This window comes from Corapipo altera, unplaced genomic scaffold, assembly GCF_003945725.1.
Source record: "Corapipo altera isolate COAL_440 unplaced genomic scaffold, ASM394572v1 67, whole genome shotgun sequence".
NCBI lineage: Eukaryota > Metazoa > Chordata > Aves > Passeriformes > Pipridae > Corapipo > Corapipo altera.
The window spans coordinates 6,488,998-6,509,247 of record NW_020884906.1 but is presented as its reverse complement, the minus strand read 5'-3'; the positions used below and the strand labels follow the sequence as shown (position 1 = coordinate 6,509,247).

General features: G+C 42.8%; 3 protein-coding genes across 7 annotated transcripts in view; 1 reads left to right on the top strand and 2 right to left on the bottom strand.

Moving 5' to 3' along the window:
• Nucleotides 1–700: 700 nt before the first annotated feature.
• Nucleotides 701–7,882, bottom strand: RAD9B (RAD9 checkpoint clamp component B). Of its 3 annotated transcripts, none has more exons than XM_027652349.1 (11): nucleotides 7,690–7,882; nucleotides 6,775–6,845; nucleotides 5,639–5,788; nucleotides 5,341–5,455; nucleotides 4,371–4,470; nucleotides 4,158–4,228; nucleotides 2,703–2,809; nucleotides 2,190–2,254; nucleotides 1,562–1,681; nucleotides 1,066–1,279; nucleotides 701–853 (listed from the first exon to the last, which is right to left on the bottom strand). In XM_027652349.1, the coding sequence occupies exons 1-11, from the start codon at nucleotides 7,856–7,858 to the stop codon at nucleotides 725–727; spliced, it is 1,311 nt and encodes a 436-aa protein (XP_027508150.1). In that variant the 5' UTR covers nucleotides 7,859–7,882; the 3' UTR covers nucleotides 701–724. The 3 variants fall into 3 exon arrangements, with proteins under 3 accessions (XP_027508150.1, XP_027508149.1, XP_027508151.1); XM_027652348.1 differs by having other exon boundaries at nucleotides 4,158–4,264; nucleotides 7,690–7,879; XM_027652350.1 differs by having other exon boundaries at nucleotides 4,158–4,264; nucleotides 7,719–7,879.
• Nucleotides 7,883–8,357: 475 nt separating this feature from the next.
• VPS29 (VPS29, retromer complex component) lies at nucleotides 8,358–11,809 on the top strand. Of its 2 annotated transcripts, XM_027652352.1 has the most exons (5): nucleotides 8,370–8,418; nucleotides 8,795–8,806; nucleotides 10,531–10,722; nucleotides 10,931–11,166; nucleotides 11,459–11,809. In XM_027652352.1, the coding sequence occupies exons 1-5, from the start codon at nucleotides 8,416–8,418 to the stop codon at nucleotides 11,574–11,576; spliced, it is 561 nt and encodes a 186-aa protein (XP_027508153.1). In that variant the 5' UTR covers nucleotides 8,370–8,415; the 3' UTR covers nucleotides 11,577–11,809. The 2 variants fall into 2 exon arrangements, with proteins under 2 accessions (XP_027508154.1, XP_027508153.1); XM_027652353.1 differs by lacking the exon at nucleotides 8,795–8,806 and having other exon boundaries at nucleotides 8,358–8,418.
• Nucleotides 11,810–12,712: 903 nt separating this feature from the next.
• The window catches only part of KNTC1 (kinetochore associated 1), a 34,712-nt gene continuing 27,174 nt past the window's right edge, over nucleotides 12,713–20,250 (bottom strand). For both annotated transcript variants that reach the window (XM_027652347.1, XM_027652345.1), the window contains 12 exons: nucleotides 19,845–19,923; nucleotides 19,270–19,388; nucleotides 18,790–18,925; nucleotides 18,345–18,440; nucleotides 17,615–17,671; nucleotides 17,235–17,289; nucleotides 17,092–17,155; nucleotides 15,973–16,102; nucleotides 15,006–15,095; nucleotides 14,341–14,486; nucleotides 13,417–13,507; nucleotides 12,713–13,162 (listed from right to left, as the gene is read on the bottom strand). In XM_027652347.1, coding sequence (XP_027508148.1) covers nucleotides 13,121–13,162; nucleotides 13,417–13,507; nucleotides 14,341–14,486; nucleotides 15,006–15,095; nucleotides 15,973–16,102; nucleotides 17,092–17,155; nucleotides 17,235–17,289; nucleotides 17,615–17,671; nucleotides 18,345–18,440; nucleotides 18,790–18,925; nucleotides 19,270–19,388; nucleotides 19,845–19,923 — 1,105 coding nt within the window. In that variant the 3' untranslated portion in view covers nucleotides 12,713–13,120. The remainder of the gene's footprint in view (nucleotides 13,163–13,416; nucleotides 13,508–14,340; nucleotides 14,487–15,005; nucleotides 15,096–15,972; nucleotides 16,103–17,091; nucleotides 17,156–17,234; nucleotides 17,290–17,614; nucleotides 17,672–18,344; nucleotides 18,441–18,789; nucleotides 18,926–19,269; nucleotides 19,389–19,844; nucleotides 19,924–20,250) is intronic.

Sequence of the window (20,250 nt, the reverse complement as noted above, 5' to 3'; positions counted from 1 at the left end):
CAAACCCTCTGTGTGTTGCTGTGGGGATGTGGTTGGTGGTGCAGAGGCACAGCCAGTGCTGGGTGGGGGTTGTCACTGTCACCCCCCTGCAGTGCCTCAAATCCACACCTGAGTGACACCCCACAGTCTGGCAGGAAGATACTGATCCTTTAATTGACCAAAGACTGGGAATTTTGGTGTTGTGTGACTTTGGAAATACTGCACTGCCCTTGACTTGTGGAAGAGACGCGGGGAGGGAAAAGAATAACTCAAGTCTGAAACACAAACCTTTATTTCTTAAACTGTGGTTCTGTGACAACTTGGGTTGTTCAGTTAAGTGCTGGTTCTACAGACGTTCTGTAAAATCCTGAGTTATCCTGGAGCTGGGCTGGGTCTGGCTGTGCCAGAGGGGATGGATGGGATATTTTTCCAGCACCCTTAACTAGAACAGCAGCTTCATTTGCCTGAAGTGGTAACAGGGTTTGAATTCAAACTGTGGGACTCTCTCAGTCTCCACTGAGAGTGTTCTGAGAGCAGAACCCCCCGACTGTTCCTGCAGAACTCGTAACACACAAACCTCAGCTGAGTCAGTCGTGACCTAAATCTGTGCCAGTCCAAGAGCAGCAGCAGTTCTGGAACAGTCTGTGCTGCTGGGTCACAGCAGCAGGCACCGACTGTGGGCCTGCGCTGCCCTTCCCTCCCAGGCAGTGCCCCAGCCTGTCCTTGGGCCCGAAGCCCTCGTGCCCTACAGCACCGGGGAGCTCTGCAAGGGGCCCAGGTCCTCCTCGGTGTCGCTGGCAGTCGCCAAGCTCTGCAAGGTGTGACCCGTGGCATCCTTCTTGTAGGAAACAGCTCCAAAAAACAAGGAGTGGAACTGGAAAACGCGGTATTTACACAGGTAAGAAGCCACGTGATACAGAATTCAGGTGTTAATTATTTGTGAAGCTTTTGCCACTTTCAGTCTGCAGCGTTTCCCACGGGAAAGCAGATGCAGAGTGGGACGTGGTGTGACACACCCTGTGCACGGGGTGCTCAGCTCAACCCCAGCTGTGCTTCCCCTGCTCACGGGATGGGGAGTCCCCTCACCTTCTGATAAGGAGCCTCCGTGGCCTCTCCTGCTGCCTCGGCCGTGGCTGTTCCTGCTCTTCCTGTCACATCCCTCCCCGTGACTCTGGGAATGCTTTTTACCTCTCGTTTAGCCACAGGACTGATGGGAGCGTTCCCGTCCCGCTGGGGATGTTTGGAAATGTCTGTGCTGTTGGGCTCATCCCCAGAGGGTTTATCAGGATGTGTCTCTGAGCTGCATTGGGCAGAGTAGGGTGGGTTAGTAACTGGCTTTGTGCATTTTCCTCAGAATATCGTGATTTTCTGTTCATGGAAAGATTATGGTTTAGAGTAGATTCTCAGCAAGTATCTTCCCACCCCTCCTGCTGCACCCAAACCCTGTGGAGATGAGGAAAGCAGAGTTCCTATGGAATGCTCCCTGTGGCACCCCTTTATTGCTGTGTGCACTGCTGAGATGTTCCTAAACCCACCTGGTTCACAGTTTCTCTGTGAAAACTTGAGGGTTTCATCCTCTTACCTGCCCCACTGCTGTGGGCAGCAGCGCTCCTGGGAATCTGCCTCCTTCTGAGCCTCACACAGGGTGGCCAGGATCAAGCTGCCCTCCAGCAGCACGTCCTCAATGCTGAAAGCAATGGGCCTAAACACAAACATGGAGACTGCACAGCACATGGAATTACAGACACTGTGTGAGGAGACAGCTCCTGTGATTCTACATAAGGATTAAAAAATGCCTCCTCTGGAAAGCTGGAAATCTCCAATGTTTGCTGCTGAGGAAGGAGAAGTGTCCTCCCATTACAGGTTTAATGCCCCAGGGAGCAAATGCTACACAGTGTTATAGCCAGATGAGAGTTCTCAATGTGTAATTGTTAAAATTATACAGAAAATGTTTCTTTAACTGCTAAATAACTCATTGCAGGCATTCACCTGAGGGCCTCCAGTGTCCAGGGAACTTACACCCAGCAGCAAGGCTGCCTTGGCAGTGCCTGGGTGAAATGCTCTCTGTGGAATTACAAACTCCTTACTCTGGGATCACAGGTCAGAAATGGCTTTTGGAATGGAATGAAAATGTGATATTCCCTGAGGGACTGCAGACACAACCCTCCTGTAACTGCAGGGCTCCCACCCCTGTGTGTCCCAACACCTACTTCCCACATCTGTCAAAGTGGATGGACACGGGAACACCGGTGGCTTCAGAGAACACCAGCAGGCCCTGGAAAAGAAGGAGTGGGGGGTTAAGTGCTGGTTTAAACCCACAAGATTAATATTAGCATGTAAGTTTATCCCAGTTCTTGGTTACTGGCAAAAAAAGAGGGTAAAATTCTGCTGCTTCCAGAATAATTTCTTGCCTTCCCTGCCAGAGCTTTGCCAGAGGAGGCTCTGCATGGAGAACTCTCCAGGGCAGCTGGGTCTGCCCAGCACAGAAACCACAGTTTGGGTTTAGAAATGCTTTGTTTGCCTTCCAAAGGCTGCTCTGAGGGGCTCTGCAGAGCCCTGAGGATCTTGGGTTTTCAAGCTAATCCTTGACCAGCTGGTGAAATCCTGCTGCTGTCAGGAGGGCTGGTGGGACACACATTCCATGGGACCATCCTGCAGTGTCCTGGTCCAGTCAGGCAAAATAATGGGAAATGGTTTATTTTCCAGACAAATTCTTACTTTACCCTCAACTCTTTAAGGCAAAATGTCACTTCAGAATCTACTCCAACTTGAAAGTAGTCAAATTCCTCTGGACTGAGGTGAATCTCAGTAACCATCGTCCTGGAAAAGTCTGTTTGAGATATCAAACAAAATCAAAGACTCACAGGAGTGAAGTTTGAACTCAACAAAACTATGCTTATGGCCCCAAGGTTTTTACATCAGCATTGCTTGAATAATTGTGTTTTTATAGTGATCAGCAGTAATAAACATTTAGCTTATCGAAATTTATTTCATAATTAAGTAAAATGAAAATCCTCCATTTATTTACAGTACTTTTTGTAGATTTAAATGGATTTTAACAGACCCCATTCCATGTCCTGATTGTGTGATCTAACCCTGTACCTGCTGCTGTTCTTGTCTATCTGCTCCATCCACAGGCATCCCTCACAAATAATATTCCCAGCTGCCTGTTGTTGCAGGGATGGGAAGCCCAAAATGCTGCCTGACTTAAACTGATTAACCAAACTCGCTGACAATCATCAGAGCACAGAGGGCTGGACTGAGGCTCTTTGTTTTTAATTCCCATCTTTTCCTGGCATGTGAGTGGCAACAGGAAATTGGCTCTTCAGTTCCAGGTATTCAGTTGTTCATCACCAGCTGATTAGGCCGGGGCTGTTAATTGGTGTGTGAAGAGAACGTGAGAGGTGCTTTCCTGATGTGGAACAGTCTGAGACACTCAGAAAAATTCCAGAGTGGCTCAAGCAGCACAAACACCCCCAGGGAAGGCAAGGCTGCTAAGGGAGTGTTACAGACTATTCCCAGACTATTCCCAGACTATTCCCAGACTATTCCTAGGTCATTGTCCTCAGCTTTGGTCATAACAAGTATGAAAAGCACCCCTTTATTATATGATATCCAAGTACCTCTACTTCAAAACCACGATTATATCTTTAAAATTAGTTTGAGTCACACTCCAGGAATCTGCAGATTTGTTCTCCACCTCCTGGAGATGTGACCATGGCAGTGACAGTGTGAGCCCAGCTGACACCCTGTACTGTCCTCAGCCTAAAATACACCCTCTAATGATATCAATTCTCTAATTGTGGTGTTCAGATTTAAACAGTTCTTTTTAAAACCCCAAATCAGCCCCTGTTCCCTGGCAGTTGCCATGCTCCTGCTCTTGCAGCACAGTAATTACCTCTTTCAAGCCTACAGCAAGTGGCATAATTTATTTCAATTGGCTGCTCAATCTGATATCTGCCACTGACAGCCAGAAAATGTTATTAAAAACTTGCTTTCTTAAAATATATTAAAACCAGAGGGTGGCAGCATGACTTAAAATCTCTTTATATATGTTCCCTCTCTTAAAAGTGTCATTGAGCCATAAAATGCATTCCCCACTTATGACAGCTATTATTCCTTGAGTTCACCTGTGCTAAAAGTCCAAGTATTGGTTCATATATTCTGAATTTCCTTACCAGTGTCTTCCTCAGTGTAACTCTTGAAACAAACTTTCACTGGAGTAACTGATAAGGTTATTTCTTCTTGGCTGGTTGGGAAGTGAATCATCACATCAGCCAGCAGCCTGTAAAATGTCACTCAGCATTGAAATAATCTGTCACAAGTGACTGGTTGGCATTTGTTACTCCCATCAGAAAGTAAAACTCAGAGAATGGTTTTGTATTTGTTACCTGGAGTGGACTTTAAGGATGTTTGGACACATGTGCTTTGCAAAAACAGCCTGCAAAGGATCACATTCCTGAAATGTCAGGTTATATGTTTTTACAACACCTAAATATAGAGGAAATGAACACAAATCAATGCTGGTCTGTAATCTTAATTTTTTTTTAAAGTATTAATTGTTCAATAGAGAAAGTAACCAAGGGACTTACTCAGCTATGTGGAAATAAATAGAAAATGGAATTCACCTGCCATCCAAGATTTCCTCCATCCTGTAAGTTGTGCCCATCCAGCATCTGAGTTTTTTAAGACTCCACAAGCAATAAATGAACAGCAAAAAGTGCAACAAATGCAGAGGAAAAAAAAGGCCTCAATATTTAACTGGTAAAATAATACAAGTGGGACTGAAATACAAAAGGCAAACCCTACAGACCTCTGTGTTTGTGGGTAAGCCTGGGCTAAAGAGAGCCGAGTTGTCTGGGGACCTAATTCAATATATTACCCCATTATCAGTAATACAAGATAGATTTTTAATAATATAAAGCACTGCCTGTGACACAGCACAGCTCTGTGTTGGTAGATGAGGCTTCTTTGTGAGTTTTGCAAAGGCTGATGCTGATGAACATTCCAAGTCCTGCTCCTGTGCTGGAGAAGTGCATTAGAAGTGGAAAGACCCAGTAAATCCTGTAGTTCAAACAGCTGCCAGACCAGGATTTCTCTCCCTTCCCATAATGTGCTTTTTTTTTCCCTCAGAATTTAATGCAGACTGATTCAAAATGTTGTCAGCTGAAGATAAAGCCTGTTATAACTTCACTTTAAAAGTTATACATGATAAATATTAACATGATGAACATAAATTATGATGTGAAGAGGCTGGAAGTGTTTGCCAAAATGTTCAGTTAATAACTACATTAAATATTGTGCTGCCCTTTGGTTTTAAACTGCTCCTGTCCCCGTGAAGCTGCTCCCTGTGTCACCCACCGTGTTTGCAGAGGAGCTGAAAGGTGATGTGATGATCACTGGGGCTGGTAGAGATGCTGCACTTCTCTACATTCCTTCCCAGCACATTTGCACATCTAAATACAGGGAGTACTGCCTGGGAAAAATAAAAATAAAATCAATCAGTGCAGAGGTTACTCACCAAGCAACTTTGCAGTATGATTTCCCTATTTTTGTAGGGTTTTATCTGGAGCTCCTGCTCCTCCCCCTGGAATTCCACCTGGAAATGGGGTTAATTTGCTGCTTCCAAAGCTGTGTGTAACAAGCCATTGAGATGTACCTTAACTATCAGTTTACACGGGAGGGATAACTGCTTCTCCTTGTGACAGGGATCAGACACAGCTGTCCAGCAGTAATGTTGGAAAAACATGGATGAGAAGAAGACATAGGCATATGCTGACCTCGAGGAATTCACTGATCTTAGGGCAAGCTGGAAATGGAATCACAGAATCATTAAAGTTGGAAAAGACCTCCAAGATTATCAAATCCAACCTTTGGTTGTATTAACTCAAAACTATTTAATATTGAACCTTAAAAAAAAAAAAGCCTCCTCTGGGCTTTAGAACCACCAGAAAACCCTGAGATGTGCATCTCAAAATAAATACAGATTTATTAGGAACACAATTACGTTCAAACTTCCCACCTTCATTATTATCAGCCAGAAGTCAGTGGTATAATACAGGGATGGGATTCCAATCTGTGGGTGTTTAAGTGGCCCTGAAGGGTGAGTTACCCAAACACCCAGAGCTCAGCTTGTGTTTGAGGCATTTGAAGGAGCTGAGTTTATTCTAAAACAATCTTACTGTGCATGATCCATACAAATGAGCAAAGATACTTCTCACACCTCAGGAATTCTTGATATGATATGGAATGTGAAACACTCATTCAATACCACAGGTATAAAATGGAATTATCTCCACTTGTGGTTTTCCAGTGAGTTAAAGGAGAGTTGGTCACTTTTAACTAAGAAACCTCTAGAGAAAACTGTAATTCTGCTGGAAATTGTGTTTGGTTAATCAAAGGCATTAATGGATGTGTTCTTCCTGTTGAGTCACAACAGTACAAAACATGTTGTTTAGAGGCAGCTTCTGTGTGGTAAAGAACACAAACCTTTTGACCTGTGACAGCACAAATGAACCCCTTGGCAATAATCTGGATGTGCTGGACAAGCCTCAGCTTGGATCACAAAAAATCAAAGGATATTAGGGCAGAGTAGGAAGGAATATTCCATGCTGGATTCTGCATAATTACAATCACAGAAAATATGGCTTTTGTCCATATTGAAAGTGGAGGAAGTTGGGAGAGAGTGTAACTCGGGCTGAAGGGCCCCTCTAGGAAAACAACACAATGTCCAGCAACATAAACGTTTGGCTTCCAAAGAAGATTTTTAAATTAGAATAAATCAAATTCACTTACACCTTTTTCTACGGGGTCAAACCAAAATTCATCACTAATACGTGCTATGGCATGGATTGCTCTTCCAAACACTGCCAGGGAAAGAAAACAGTGCAATAGGCATCCTAAATTAAAATAAAAAGGTTGTACTGCATTTTCCCCAGAATAATTTATGAGGCAACATCACAAATTTTCTACACATTTGAAAGAAAACTGATAGTGGAAAATGTTACTTTTTTTTCTTTTTTCATTGGCACAAAACCCTCGACGTTTTGGAAGCTGACTCTGATGAGGCACCTCATTGTCATCTGTCCCTTTGCAGCCCCTGGGGCCTGATGTCACCCCAAACTCATTCAATCAGACCAAACACCACTTAGAAATTGTATTTTGTAGATGGAAAGTTTGGGAAGCTGTGAGCAGGGGGATATCTGCGGAGATGGAACCCTGAGAAACAGGGCAGAACCCAGCAGAGGGTCCTGGAATTTGCCTCTGGCAGGGGCAGAGCAGCCTTTTCCACAGAACGCTGCACCAAGGAGTCGGGTTGTGGCTCTGGAAGCCCACAGGGAGATATCCAGGAGTGGATGGTGCTTCTGGAAGCGCACAGGGCGATATCCAGGAGTGGATTGTGCCTCTGGAAGCGCACAGGGAGACACTCGGCCAAGCCATGGCTTCTCCACCTGGGAGTCCCCAAATCCAGCGCTATGCTCCCTAATCTGAACAATTCCCAGAGGCCGCACATTCCCCACGATCTCCCGTGTCCTGCGGGATGAGGAGGAGGTGGATCCCCCCGTCAGCTCCAGGGCTCGTGTCCCGCTCCCCCTCGGGGCCGCCCCTGAGGGCAGCGCCCGGTCCCGCTCGCGGCCCCGCCCTGGGCTCCCTGTTTCCCGCACAAATCCCGAGGGATTTGCGTGTCCCGGGCTCCCCGCACCCCGGTACCTCGGAGCTGCGCCCCCCCAATCACACACTTCATGGCCGCCCCGCCTCCCCTCACGGCCCGGGGCGGGAAAGGCCGCTGGGGCGGGGCCAGCGGGAAAGGCCCCGGATGTGGGGCTGGGAATGAGGGAATTCTGGAATGTCCTGAGCGGGGAGAGACAGCGAGGAACATCAGTCCAACCCCTGGCCCTGCTCAGGACACCCCAACAATCCCACCCTGTCCCTGAGAGCGTTGTCCAAGGTTAACAAAGCGAGGGGAGAAGGATGAACCACTTTGTACCACTTGAGATAGGGCACAAGGAATGCAGGATTTATGGACCACAACGACCTCGGGCAGAACCCCCTAGATAAGGAAGAAATTAATAAACCCAACTCAGCAACTGGGCTGAAACCAGGTCCAACTGGGTAAAAGGTGATTCTGGCAGGGGGATCTGTGACCACCGACCCAAGAAAGCCCCAGACCCAGGAGGACTGAGCACGGCACTAATTAGCATGAGAAGCGAGAGGATCATTAAGCAATAGAAGGTATAATAATCAATAAGAGAACTATGCAATTTGTAGCCAATGAACAGGGATTTTCGCGGAGAACGCTCTTTCCGCGTGTGTGATGCAGCTCCGTGGGTGCGGGACGCGACACGGCCGCGTTGGGCGCTCTGTTGGCCGCTCGCAGCCGCCGTAGCGGGGGCGGTGCCGGGCGGGTTCCGGGAGGGCCGGAGCGGAGCGGCCGCGATGGTGAGAGCGGGGGGGACACCGGGATCCCAAACCCCGGGAACCCCCGGCATTCCCCCCGGGAATTCCTCCTCGGCACCCCCCCGGGCCCCACCATCACCTCCTCCCTCGGGGCTGGCGCAGAGCGGGCGGGTGGGGGGTCCCGGGCCGTCCTTGTAGGAGCCCCCTTTATATCCGAATTAATTTAACTGTAATCGCATTAATTTATTTATTTATTTTTTAATTTTAATTTAACGCTTTTCTCATAACATCAACGATTCATTAATTATTATTTGCGCGTTCATTTGGCTGTGTTTTCTCTTCTGTTGCTTCCTCTCGTTTAACATTGATCATATTTTCCACCCCCCTTGTCTGCAATCAACTCCTCCATCCCACTCAGGCCGGGCACAGAGTAAGTTACTCCTTGGCTTTGCTAATACCGGTATTAGGGGCTCCTTCGTGGCAGTGGCAGGTGAATTAGGGGCTGCTGCTCAACCCACACCCAAATTCCTGGTAAAACCCAGGGGGTTTGACATCCTCTGCCTCTGTTTTATGCTGCAGATCCCTGGGACGATTAAACATTTTGGGTTGGTTACTGTAGCTTTTCTTTAATTATGGGAGCTGCAATGTGATTTTTGGGGGAGAATATGGGGCCTGACAGTTTGGGGTTGTGTGTTTTAAGTGGCAGGATAATTTTATTAATCATCAAATAACTGGTATTGCACAACTAAGTTCCTCAGGCATCAGTAAAACAATCTTATCTATTGCCACTTATTAATCAAATAATTTTGATTAATAATATTAAAATCGCAGTTACCCACTTTTAACTTGCATCCCAGTACCCTTCCCAGAACCCTGCTCGGGGGATTTTTCACTGGGAATTCTCAAAAGACCATCAGAAATGTTTCTCTTTTTTTAATTTTTCCTCTCCTGGTTTAGTTTTGAATTGGCCACTCATTGATTAAAAAACTCTGTTGTTGCTTTATCAATACTTCAGCCCATCTGTCTCCAAAATGGCTTTGCTGGCACTGAGATGTTCTTAATCTGAAAAAAAACCCCACCCCCCAAACCAAGCAAAAAAGGCACCCAAGTTCCTTCTGCCTTTCGTGATGACTGTTAGCAAGAAAGTAGCTGCATGGCCTAAAAATAGATTAAAAATATTTAAAAATACCATTTCTTAGCCTAGCTATATTTATTTTTATATATATAAATATATCTGGGCTGTGTCCTTTACAAATTGATGGCTGTTATTTTAGGAACTGCCTCTCTAACAAACGTTTTTAATGTAGAGCCATTTATCAAGTTAACACTGGATCTGGAGACAACCATTCCCATTTTCCCAGTGCCATAACATCCCCTGCTTTCTAGAGCTGATCTTTGCATAATTAATTTGTTGGTGTGTTGCATTAATTCATTATTTGCAGATTTAAAGCCTGTGTGGCTTTGCATCACCTGAATCCTTAATTTTGAAGCCCCCCATCCCATTTTTTTTTCTTGCATCTGTTGTACTGAAGCTGTGAATATATAGAATTTTATATAAATGTTAACAGAGTCCCTCTGTGCAATAACCTGCCTTGGCTCCTCTGCAGTGCCCTGGTTGTAATTTGTGGTTATTTTTTCAGCTTTATTCTGTTCAGTGGTTCCTAAAATATGGGCTCTGAACACTCTTCCTGTCACCTATTAACACATTAAAAATTTGCTGCTTTCTAATATTCTTTTTATACTTTTAATGTTTTTAATAAGAGAGTAAACAGGAATCTTTTAAAGTAGAAAAAACTTGGATGAAGAGTTAAGGGAAGTGGCCTCAGTTTAGCCAGGTCTGCACTAGAGAGAAAAAAAGGGAGAGAGTTTGTGGTAGTTCCCAATTTTGTGTGAAGTACCTGAAGTACTCACACATTCCTGTTACTGTGTCTTGCCCAAAATAAAGATGATTCTGTAGCCTTGTTTTTAAGGTAATGGTTTAGTGAGGGCCTTTGTTTTCCCTCAGAGCAATATTCCATCACCATCTCATTCTTATTTTAGTAGCTTTTCCATCAAAACACAAAGTTGGGAAAGTGCAGGAGCCGCTGTTTGCTAATGATTGTTGCCTTAATGAGTGTGTGTAATGATCTTTCTCCCCCTGATGATCCTTGGAAGTTGGTGCTGGTGTTGGGAGATCTCCACATTCCCCACAGATGCAACAGCCTCCCAGCCAAGTTCAAAAAGCTGCTGGTTCCTGGGAAGATCCAACACATCCTGTGCACAGGGAACCTCTGCACCAAGGACACCTATGACTACCTCAAAACCCTGGCTGGGGATGTCCACGTGGTCCGAGGGGACTTTGATGAGGTACTTTGACCTCCCTTGGGAATTACGGTTTTTTAGTGTCTTTTAAAGGCAACGTTTGGGTTCATCCAACTAAAAGTGGTGATGAAATGAGGTCAGAAACTCTCCCCTTCTCTTTCCTTGTTGTTGCTGCTTAATTATAAATCTTTAAATATAGATATAAATTTTTAGATATGAGTGTGTCCATCTAATGCTTGGTTTTTATTTTCAGAACCTGAATTACCCCGAGCAGAAGGTGGTGACTGTGGGACAGTTCAAGATCGGGCTGATCCACGGCCACCAGGTCATTCCCTGGGGTGACATGGCCAGCTTGGCCCTGCTCCAGAGGCAGTTTGATGTGGACATCCTCATTTCAGGGCACACACACAAATTCGAGGCATTTGAACATGAAAACAAATTCTATATCAACCCTGGATCAGCTACAGGAGCCTACCATGCCTTAGAGAAGTGAGTGTGGGAAAACTCTGGGAGGGTTTTTTGGGAACAAAACTGAGCTACGAACTCACGGTGAGGGTTAATGTTTGTGTTTTAAATGTCAGGGAGAGGAAGGGTTGATACTTGTACTTCCTAAATCTCCTTGACTGAACAGATGAGAGTGAAATACAGCCTCAGATCTGATGTTCTGGGCTTTCAGAATTAATATCCATTTTTCTTTAAGTGATTTCTGCTGAGTAGTGGTAAAAACACTGCTGAAGGGATTATAGACACAATTAATATGAATTTTTTCCTCTCTTTCCAGCAACATCATTCCCTCATTTGTGCTGATGGATATCCAGGCTTCTACAGTAGTGACATATGTCTATCAGCTAATTGGAGATGATGTGAAAGTAGAAAGAATTGAGTACAAAAAGTCTTAAAAAGGCTTTTGCTTGTCTGGTATTTTTACCATCTCATTCTGAACTGCAAGTTCCAATACTTGATTGCTAGTTTACAGCCCTGCACCTATTGCTAACAGCTCAACAATGTAATGAATTTAACCAACATTGTGTTTGCTTTTCTCTGTATGAATGGATTTGTAAAATATTCCATTAAAATAACTGTCCAAATACTGTTCCTTAATGTTGTAATAAACTCCACTTCATAGAAAAACTGAGCTTTATGCAGTGTTGTTGGGGGAAGATGCAGCAGTTGTGGCTGGCTGGGAAATGCCTGGTGCTGTGGTTTGGTGTCCAGCTTCCAAGGGATACTTGAGCAAAGGGATTGAGGGCTCTGAGGCCAGGCTGTGTTTGCTTCAGAATCCAGTTTACATTTCATTTTCTCAATTTAACATTCTCAATTTAAGTTAAAGGAATAAAGTGGCTTGACAGATTCTGAAAGTGTTACAATTGCCTCATAATTTCACTGTAGAAAGTTTGAGTCTTAAATGAATAATCTCATTAAATCTAGAGCCAGGGAAGAGAGGCTTTCCTTTATTTGTGGCTCACATCTGACACTACCTGTGTGTGCACTTTGCTCCATGTCCAGAGGCTTTCAGTAATGTAATTCCATGTGACACAGGTGCTGCTGCTGCAGGGAAATGTTGGTTCTTCAAGACAACTGGAACTTTGGGCTCCTCTATTGCAGTGACTGCAGGGAACTGAAGGTATTTAACAGCTCCCATTTCCCACAAACATGCTGTAATTTCCCAACAAAAACAGTTTGATCTTTGTTTTCTACAGCAGAACATTTAGATGTTGGCCTTTGGATTATGGCTTTTCCAGCAGGAAGAATGGAAATTCTGCACAGAACCCTTATTTCTGTGTCATGAGCTAACTAAATAACTTATTTCTATTCAAAATAAACCTGCTTTTCCCTGGACACAGACCAGGCATTTCAGGCTGGTGTCTCAGGAGATGGCACTTCTTGCAGTGAGGCTCATTCCTGTTGCTTTATCCTGCTGCAGACAGAGCAAACCTGGAAAGAAAACCTTGGCACACATTATTTAAGGGAGGTGAGTGACTGGAACTCAATTTACTGACAGACTCATCATTAAAAAAGGTTTATAAAATGCTGCAAGGCCAAAATTGATACAGAAGTTTATTTATGCTCATTATAGTTTAACTTACAGTTTATCTACAAAGTATTTTACATGAACTACACCCCTGACAGTTTTATAAAAGAGTTTATCCCAGTTGTGCAAGGTTATGTTGTGGTGAATGAATTCAGAGTGATCCTGACAGCAGGAATGTGGGGAAATACAGAAGTAAAGGAAATAAACTTTCATCCTTCCTAAAATTAAAGTGCTGAATATGACCAGGATGGAAGAGAAACAGCCTAGAACAGCTGAAAAAACGTGGAAAAGTCATGGAAGCTTTTGGTAAAACCTTTGAGTTTTTAGTCTGATGTTCTTTTGAGTGCCATGAGTACACAGATCTCCTCTTGCCAGGAGAGGGAGGGAAGAAAAGGATAAATCAAGACCTTATCAAGGACTGTTCCAGGCCTCCTCTGATCCATTCAGGTACATCTGGAAGGGAAAAGAACAATATTAACAGGGCTTAGGAAGAGCTGTGGAAGTACCTGGAAGTGTGATGCTTAGCATGGCACAGACTTGGGTCAGGGAAAATGAATTATTTGAATTGATGAAGGGAGATTTTATTACATACAATATATTTTACTAGAATTAATCAGCTAAAAAATATTTTTATGAAATGCTGAGTGAAATTCTGTAGGAAAAAAGGGAGAAAGTACTGCATGAGGTACAGAAGTGGCTTCTTTTACCTTCAGAAGATCAGATGGTGGGATGTCTGCCAGGGCAGGGTTTCCACATTTCTTTTGATACTCTTGAATGAGGGCTGTTGCTTCATCAAGGCTGTAAAGGGCAAGAGGTTCTCAACTTTGTCCAGGTAAGCTCTCTCAAAAGCTTAACTTAAATTTACATAATACACACTGGAGTAGAAAAATAAAGCATGGTCCCCTGGTTTGGAAGTCAGATGGCTCCTGTCCTTCCCCAGTAGAGGAAAACAAGCCCTGACGAGCCTGTCCTTTAATAAAATCAATATATATTAGAATTTCAGTGTTTCTTGGTTCCTGTCCCGGTGTGACTGTGGGATAACTGGTAACCAAGTGACTTGCAATGCTGAGTATTTGGGCTCTGACCTGAGTGTTCCCAGCTGAGCAGAGGAGCCCAGGTGCTGTGAGTCACTGACTGGGCAGTGAGACCCACCCCAGGCCCTTTGTGTTATTTAACTGAGCACAAAAGGTGCTTTAAGTCTTGAAAACCTGGTGGTAAAAGCACTAATTCCCAAGTCTTGAGTAGGGGCAGCTCATTTATTTTTCCTGAGTGTTCCTGTTGCTGAAGCTGTGAGTCTGGGATGCTGCTGAGCTGGGTTCACCTCAAGTGTTTGCTTTTTCACTCTGTTTTTTTACTTCTGTTTGAGCTGCATTTGATCTGCTGCCAGTCCAGGCTCAACAATCTGTTACTGGGTCTTGAATGACTGTAAAACTCTATCTTAAATCTGCAAAGTAGTGAGATGACATTTGTATTTATTTAAATTAACAGGGGTTAGCAAGATTTTAAAGTCCTTAGATAATAAGTACTAGAAAACCTCCGTGGCTTGAAATAGATGAAAATAAAATAAAGGAGAGATTCAGTTTCTGTAGTTACCAGTAATGCAGCACCTGTTCTACCTTTTATTAACTTACCTGTTCTTTTTGGCAAAATAATCCACCAGCTCTTTAATTCTGTGAGTGTTTGTCAGGTGTTGCTTCAACAGTGGATAATACTTGGTTTTCAAGAATTTTTCGTAGAGCTTCTTATTTATGATACTGTCCAAAACCAAAGACCTGATCTGTAGATTTAAGTTTTAGTAATGAAAAATATTAATATTTTAAATGTAAGAAATTGTATTTCTGAATGACAAGAGCTCAGAGTTTTCCTATTTGGCTCTATTATAGGGTTTTGTGGTTTTTTACTTTTTTTTTAAGTGCTGTGAAATGGCAGGTTTTATAAGACTAATTTCAGATTCAGAGAGGGGATGAGTTAAGAAACTTGCCCAAGGCAAGAGTGCACTTTCATAAGCCCTTTGGCCTTTTAGCTTCAAATATTTATTTAGAAAAATAAGGTGGTGCTGTTGCAACCCCTGCTGCCCTACAAACAGGGGCAGCCTGGAATTCAGCACTGGGCATGGACACAAGAAGTTTTTCAGTTGCACAGCAGAAATAAAATGCATTTTACAAGTATTTCATATTTTTTGAGTATTATGTCAAGTAAGGCTGGACAAAGTCAGAGGAGGGAAAATGTTCTGTGTACACTTATCTGTCAGAAAAGCCTCCACGTCAATGGCAAATAAATGAATTTATTTATTTACCTGAGAAGCAAATGCTACAACTTCTCCAGTGCCCATGTGTTCATCTATTTGCTGCAGCACAGTTTCTGTGTTACAAGTTGATAAGAAACCCTGGTGAAAATAAGTTACAAAGCATTAATATTCTGTGACTGATTAAAGTAGAAACTCTCCCTTCAGAGCAAGTATTTGATTCATTCAGGAACAAGGAATATGTTGATATTACAGGTGCAAAGGTGGAATTGCCAAACCAGGAGCTGTGTGGTTGGACTGAAAGTATTGCTTTGAACTCTCAAAGGGTGTTTTGCTGTAGCTGTTACAGATTTTTTGGACTCATTGGCAGCAGAGTGGATGTTCTACACTAATGCTGTGATTTGGGAAAATCTTTCTGAATGTAACTTTAATGACTGGAAGTCTAAGGATTTAAGATGCCTTTACTGGTGCCAGTTTCCTTGTGGCAAATATGGTTCACCTGGAGAACAATGTGGAGCATAAATTAATGGGAACAAGTGAGAAGAGAAAGGGAACTGTCAAGATCCATGGATGGTGAGGATGTGGCCTTAAGGCAAAGGTTTTACATCACAATTTGTGCAGATCAAGCATCTTTCTTAGAAGTCAGGAGCTTTCAGCTCAACACTCTTCCAAAGTAGGATTCAGCACTTCTCTTACAATTTGTTATGGCTTGGGTTTTGCTGGGGTTTTATCACGTGTTTTATGGGTGGGATCCCATAAAACACCCTCAACTTCTCAAAAGGCAAAGTCATATGACAAAGCTCCTGAGGGTGACTTGAAGCTGGGTTTGCTTCAAGAACAGAAAAAGAGAAGGAAGTATTCACATGATCCCTTTCAGAAGCCTTTGTGGGTGGGAAATGCTGAGCAGCTGCCAGCAGGGATGGATTTAAATAAACTGGAATTAAAAGTGGCTGTCTTTTACAGAGCATGCTTAAAGGCATTTCCCTGGCACAGACAGGTCACTAAACTTATTGTTTACCTGAATTTGCTGCTCTCGCTTCTCAGGCTGAGGGATCAGCAACAGGCAGCCCAAGGCTAAAGCTGGAAGGTCCAGCTGAGAGTATTGTTTGGCAATTCCAATGACATCCAGGTCAGCCAGGACAGGACACCTGCAGAGGGAGGTCAGGAGGGAGGTTCTCAACTGGTATCTATGGCTGGACGGGTTAGTGCTGTGGGAATTTTAAGCCAGGTAGAGCAATACATTTTTACCTCATCCTAATTCTGGAAATGGTCAAACAAGTTGAAGTTTCACTGAACACAAATCCATGAAGATTTTGTAGCTTGAAAAAAAACCCCAACTCCAGTTTCTCTTTCTAAGCACCCGAGGTCCTGTTTTGAGGGGAGTTGTTGGGCAACTGCCCAGAGCAGAGCTTTGGTTCAGATGTGTGTGCACAGGAGGGGAGGATCCCTTTCCAGATGATCTTTAAGGCCCCTTCCAACCCAAACCATTTCTAAATCCTAACTAACTCTTTGTTCAAGTCAGGCTCTCTGAGCTCTGGTTCTTGTGGTGAATAAGATAACAATTTCTTGTGCTTTTTTACATTGTAAAGGCAATGCAGGACTGGTTTATGCACAGAATGTTTAGGAACATTAATCCCATAAGTTAACCACACTTGCAGATCTGCAGCTTATAGATCTTTGTTGTGTCAGGTTTATTCTTTAGAGGGAAATGAATTCTTTCTGTTTTATACTCTTTGTTTATGTTCTAGGAAATGTGCTGTATTTTGGGTAAGAGAGATAAACTGGACTTTCAGGTTGACCATGAGTCCTTTAAAAATATCAGGACAGGAACAGTCCTGGGGCAGCAACTGGGCAGATAAATTGGTTTTCAGCAGCCTGTGCTGCTGATTCTCAGTCCCAGCTCAGAGAGCAGTTCCCAGTTGAGTTTCCACAGCCCAGCTACTGAGTTTACAGCATGTGCTGTCCATGGTCAGAATTTCTGGTTGTGTTTCTGTCCTGTCCTTCCCAAAAGAGGCAAAAGGCTCTTCCTTGTGCCTCAGGCTCCCCAGTTCCCAGAACTCCTTTGCATGTTCAGGGTGAGAAATCACAACTGGGCATTCCCACTAGAACTGAACTGTGGGATGGACTGTCCACTTACTTGAGCAGCATCACAAAGCACTCACAGCACTCCTCCAGCTGGCTGGGACTGGGGGGACACGAAACTGAGAAATAAAGAGAACATGAGAAACTAAATACAGAACCAAGTTACTGTAGGAGGAGGAGAGACAATCCCAGCCCTACCTGTGAGGAAGGGGGACAGGACCACACTGCGCCAGGCCCGGAGAAAGTTGGGAATCTGTTGGCAACAAAGTTGTAAAGTAACAACCAAATCCACTTAGTTACAAGTGTGTTGTAAACACCCCCCTGCAGGGGAAGGAAGCCTCTCAATATTCTTTCCTTTTTATCCTGGATTAATTATTCACTAACATTGCTTTCATTATCTTAGAATCTCAGATTTGGCCATATTTTGACTGCTGGCAAAATGTTTCTGTCCAGTGTTTACTGACATGCTGCACTGTACATAAAAATAGTAATTCAAAAAGGGTCTTTTCATGGCTCACACACACACTAAATTCCTGGTAAGTAAGAAAAAGATGAGAAGTCAGAGGATATTTACTTACCTCCCATAATGAATGAATGCCAGTAATTGCTGTCAAAACTCTTCTTAGATACTGAGTCTGGAAAAGAAAATTGATTTTAAAATACTTGAGTGTTTTTGAAGATTTAGCAATAATCTACAGAGCTGCATTATGCTTGTGTTGTCTGTAGGATGCAAACTTAGAGTTCCTCAAGATACCTTTGATACATATGGAAATATAGTTAAGTAAATTAAATCATCAACCCCATTGCCAGGTACATTTGTTACCTCCTTAGGCTGTAGCAACATCACTTGAAGTTTGACAATCAGAGGTAATTAAGATTCTGAATGACAACAGTCAGGGTTGCTATAATTATAAATACATTTTAGGGGTCATGGTTTTGTATATGTATGTACAAACACATGTAAATACATATATGCACAGTTTTGTGTATATCTGCACACAAAAATAGGCATGTTATGTTATAAAATTGTAATAATGTGAAGGAAATTTTCAATTTATTACCACAGGATTTGCTCTTGCCACCTGAAAGGCTTTAAAAAAACGAAACTGGAACAATTTAAGAGCAAAAATCAATGCTAAACCAGAAATTCCTCAAATCTGCACCAGCTCAGTATCTCAGAGCCCAAAGTAAGTGTGTAAATTATCAATAATTGGTCACAGGAAGTTTGCAGTTCATGTATTTGTCCCATTCTTCTGAAACCAGTGGATAAACCCAGCCTTTTTCTCACCTTGCTTAACAATTCCTTACCATGTTGAAGCCCAGGAGTTTCTGGAGGAGGCCATTCCACAGCTGGGGATCATACATTTTGTAGTCCAAACTCAGTTCTGTCACCAGTCTCACGGCCTGAGGGAGAGCAAGGACAGGCTGTATTTTAACAAACATTCATGGTCTTCAAACCTTTCCTGCTTGTCAGTGGCATTTGAGATTTTTACAGCATTACCAGGACCTTTAACTCCTCAAAAGCCACGAACAAGCCACTTTCAAAATGAATTCACACGTGTGAGCAAAACCAAAAAACCCACCTGTGTGTGATATCACTTTATTTTCTAATTGTAGGAAGGGTAAAGCTTTTCTCTGACATTTCCAGAGTACATTGAAGCAACATCTGTTTAGCAAAGCTCTGCACAAAAGTGTAAATCCACACAATGTGTAACAAACACTCAATAATTCACAAAGGGTTTAAAAATCCTACCTTGGGTTCGTGGCTGTGATTCTTCCATAGCCCTTTAATCATTCCTTCCTTTGAACTCTTATGGAATGATTCATAAGTATGTGGAATATTCAAGATTTCAAACTCTGCCAGATAAATGCAGCACCTTAGAAAATACCTGGAAAAAAGTAACCCCCAAACCAGGAGTTAATGAGATTTACAGTGAGTATTATATTTTAATTCATATGCTCAACCTTGGGATAGCACTGCAAAGTGTCCTTCTGTTGATTTAATAACAAATATGTAGCCTGTATTTATAATTATGATCTTAATGAAGTAAAAAACTGTCTGGTAATTGCTTAGGGAAAGCTCTTTCACCTGAATGATGGATGAGTTGGATCATCTCTAAAGATAAACCAGTTACTGTAACTCTTACAACTCAAAGTGCATTCCTGCACAGAGATTTTTTTTTTCCAACAAAATGTTATTATTAAGGGATGTTTTAAGGAAAATTCATCTTACTTTACTGTCTCAATGGGCTTCTTGAAGAGTGATTCCACAGTGTTGGCATCTGCCAAGTGGAGCAGACACTTCAGTGCTCTGCTCCTGTGAGCAAATGTCAGCTGAGTGACACCAATGGGCTGAGAAGGGGAAAAAACACAGTGAAAAGAAAATATTTGACTATCACAAATACATTTGGTAAGAGTGAAAAACTGGAGCTTAAGGCTCTGCTAAAAGAATTTTACCACTCTGCTTTAATTGCCAAAGTGAGCCAATGTCTTACACCAGCTTAAAGCACGTTCCAGAATATGTTTAATGAAGCTGTTTTCAAGTAATATCAGCAATAAATTTAGAAAACCCAGAGTTCAAGGGCTGCTCTTGACAGTCAATAGGAAAATTCAATGAAAATCACAGTTTTACCCCAAAGGTTGTTGGAGAGGGAGAAACACAGAGCTCATACAAATCTATAAACTATTGAAATTGCAGATACAAATGCCTCAGGTCGAAGCCTGTGCAGTTAAGCAGACAGCACTTGATTTTAATAAGAGGTAAAAATTTCATGAGCATCAAGCTAAAATTAGAATTCAGCAACTTACAGATGTGGTAGAAGTTGTAATTGCAAAAAGCAATCTTGAACTGTAATCCATTGGGCAAGACTGAAGCAGGTAAATAACTCTGCAAAAACAGGTTTGCTTTTAGTACCAGCACAGCTACGGAAACACAACATACCAATAGTCATTGAAATGTAAATATTCACAAAGAGGTCAAGGATATGATATTCCAAGGATATAGAAAAGGAGGGGAAAACCTCCAAATAGCTACTCTTAAGCACAGATGTAACTTATTGGGAATGGCATTCCATGACATAAATAAGTATTTGATGATTCAAAGCAAAAATAAGAACAGTGAGTTCTGAATCACGCACAACCTAACAAGGTTTCTTGAAAAAGCTATTTTTAGTTTGCAAGTTAAAAATAATTCACCGTGTTTTATGTGAGGCAA

What these genes read in the sequence shown, in the direction of transcription:
- RAD9B (XM_027652348.1), bottom strand. Translation starts at nt 7,858, where the DNA reads ATGTTCCTCGCTGTCTCTCCCCGCTCAGGACATTCCAGAATTCCCTCA. An exon ending in TTGACCCCGTAGAAAAAGGT is followed by an intron (nt 5,789 to 6,774) that starts GTAAGTGAATTT and finishes TTCCATTTCCAG; the next exon opens with CTTGCCCTAAGATCAGTGAA. An exon ending in CGGAGGCTCCTTATCAGAAG is followed by an intron (nt 854 to 1,065) that starts GTGAGGGGACTC and finishes CGCGTTTTCCAG; the next exon opens with TTCCACTCCTTGTTTTTTGG.
- VPS29 (XM_027652352.1), top strand. An exon ending in TCCGAGGGGACTTTGATGAG is followed by an intron (nt 10,723 to 10,930) that starts GTACTTTGACCT and finishes TTTTATTTTCAG; the next exon opens with AACCTGAATTACCCCGAGCA. An exon ending in GCCTACCATGCCTTAGAGAA is followed by an intron (nt 11,167 to 11,458) that starts GTGAGTGTGGGA and finishes CTCTCTTTCCAG; the next exon opens with CAACATCATTCCCTCATTTG.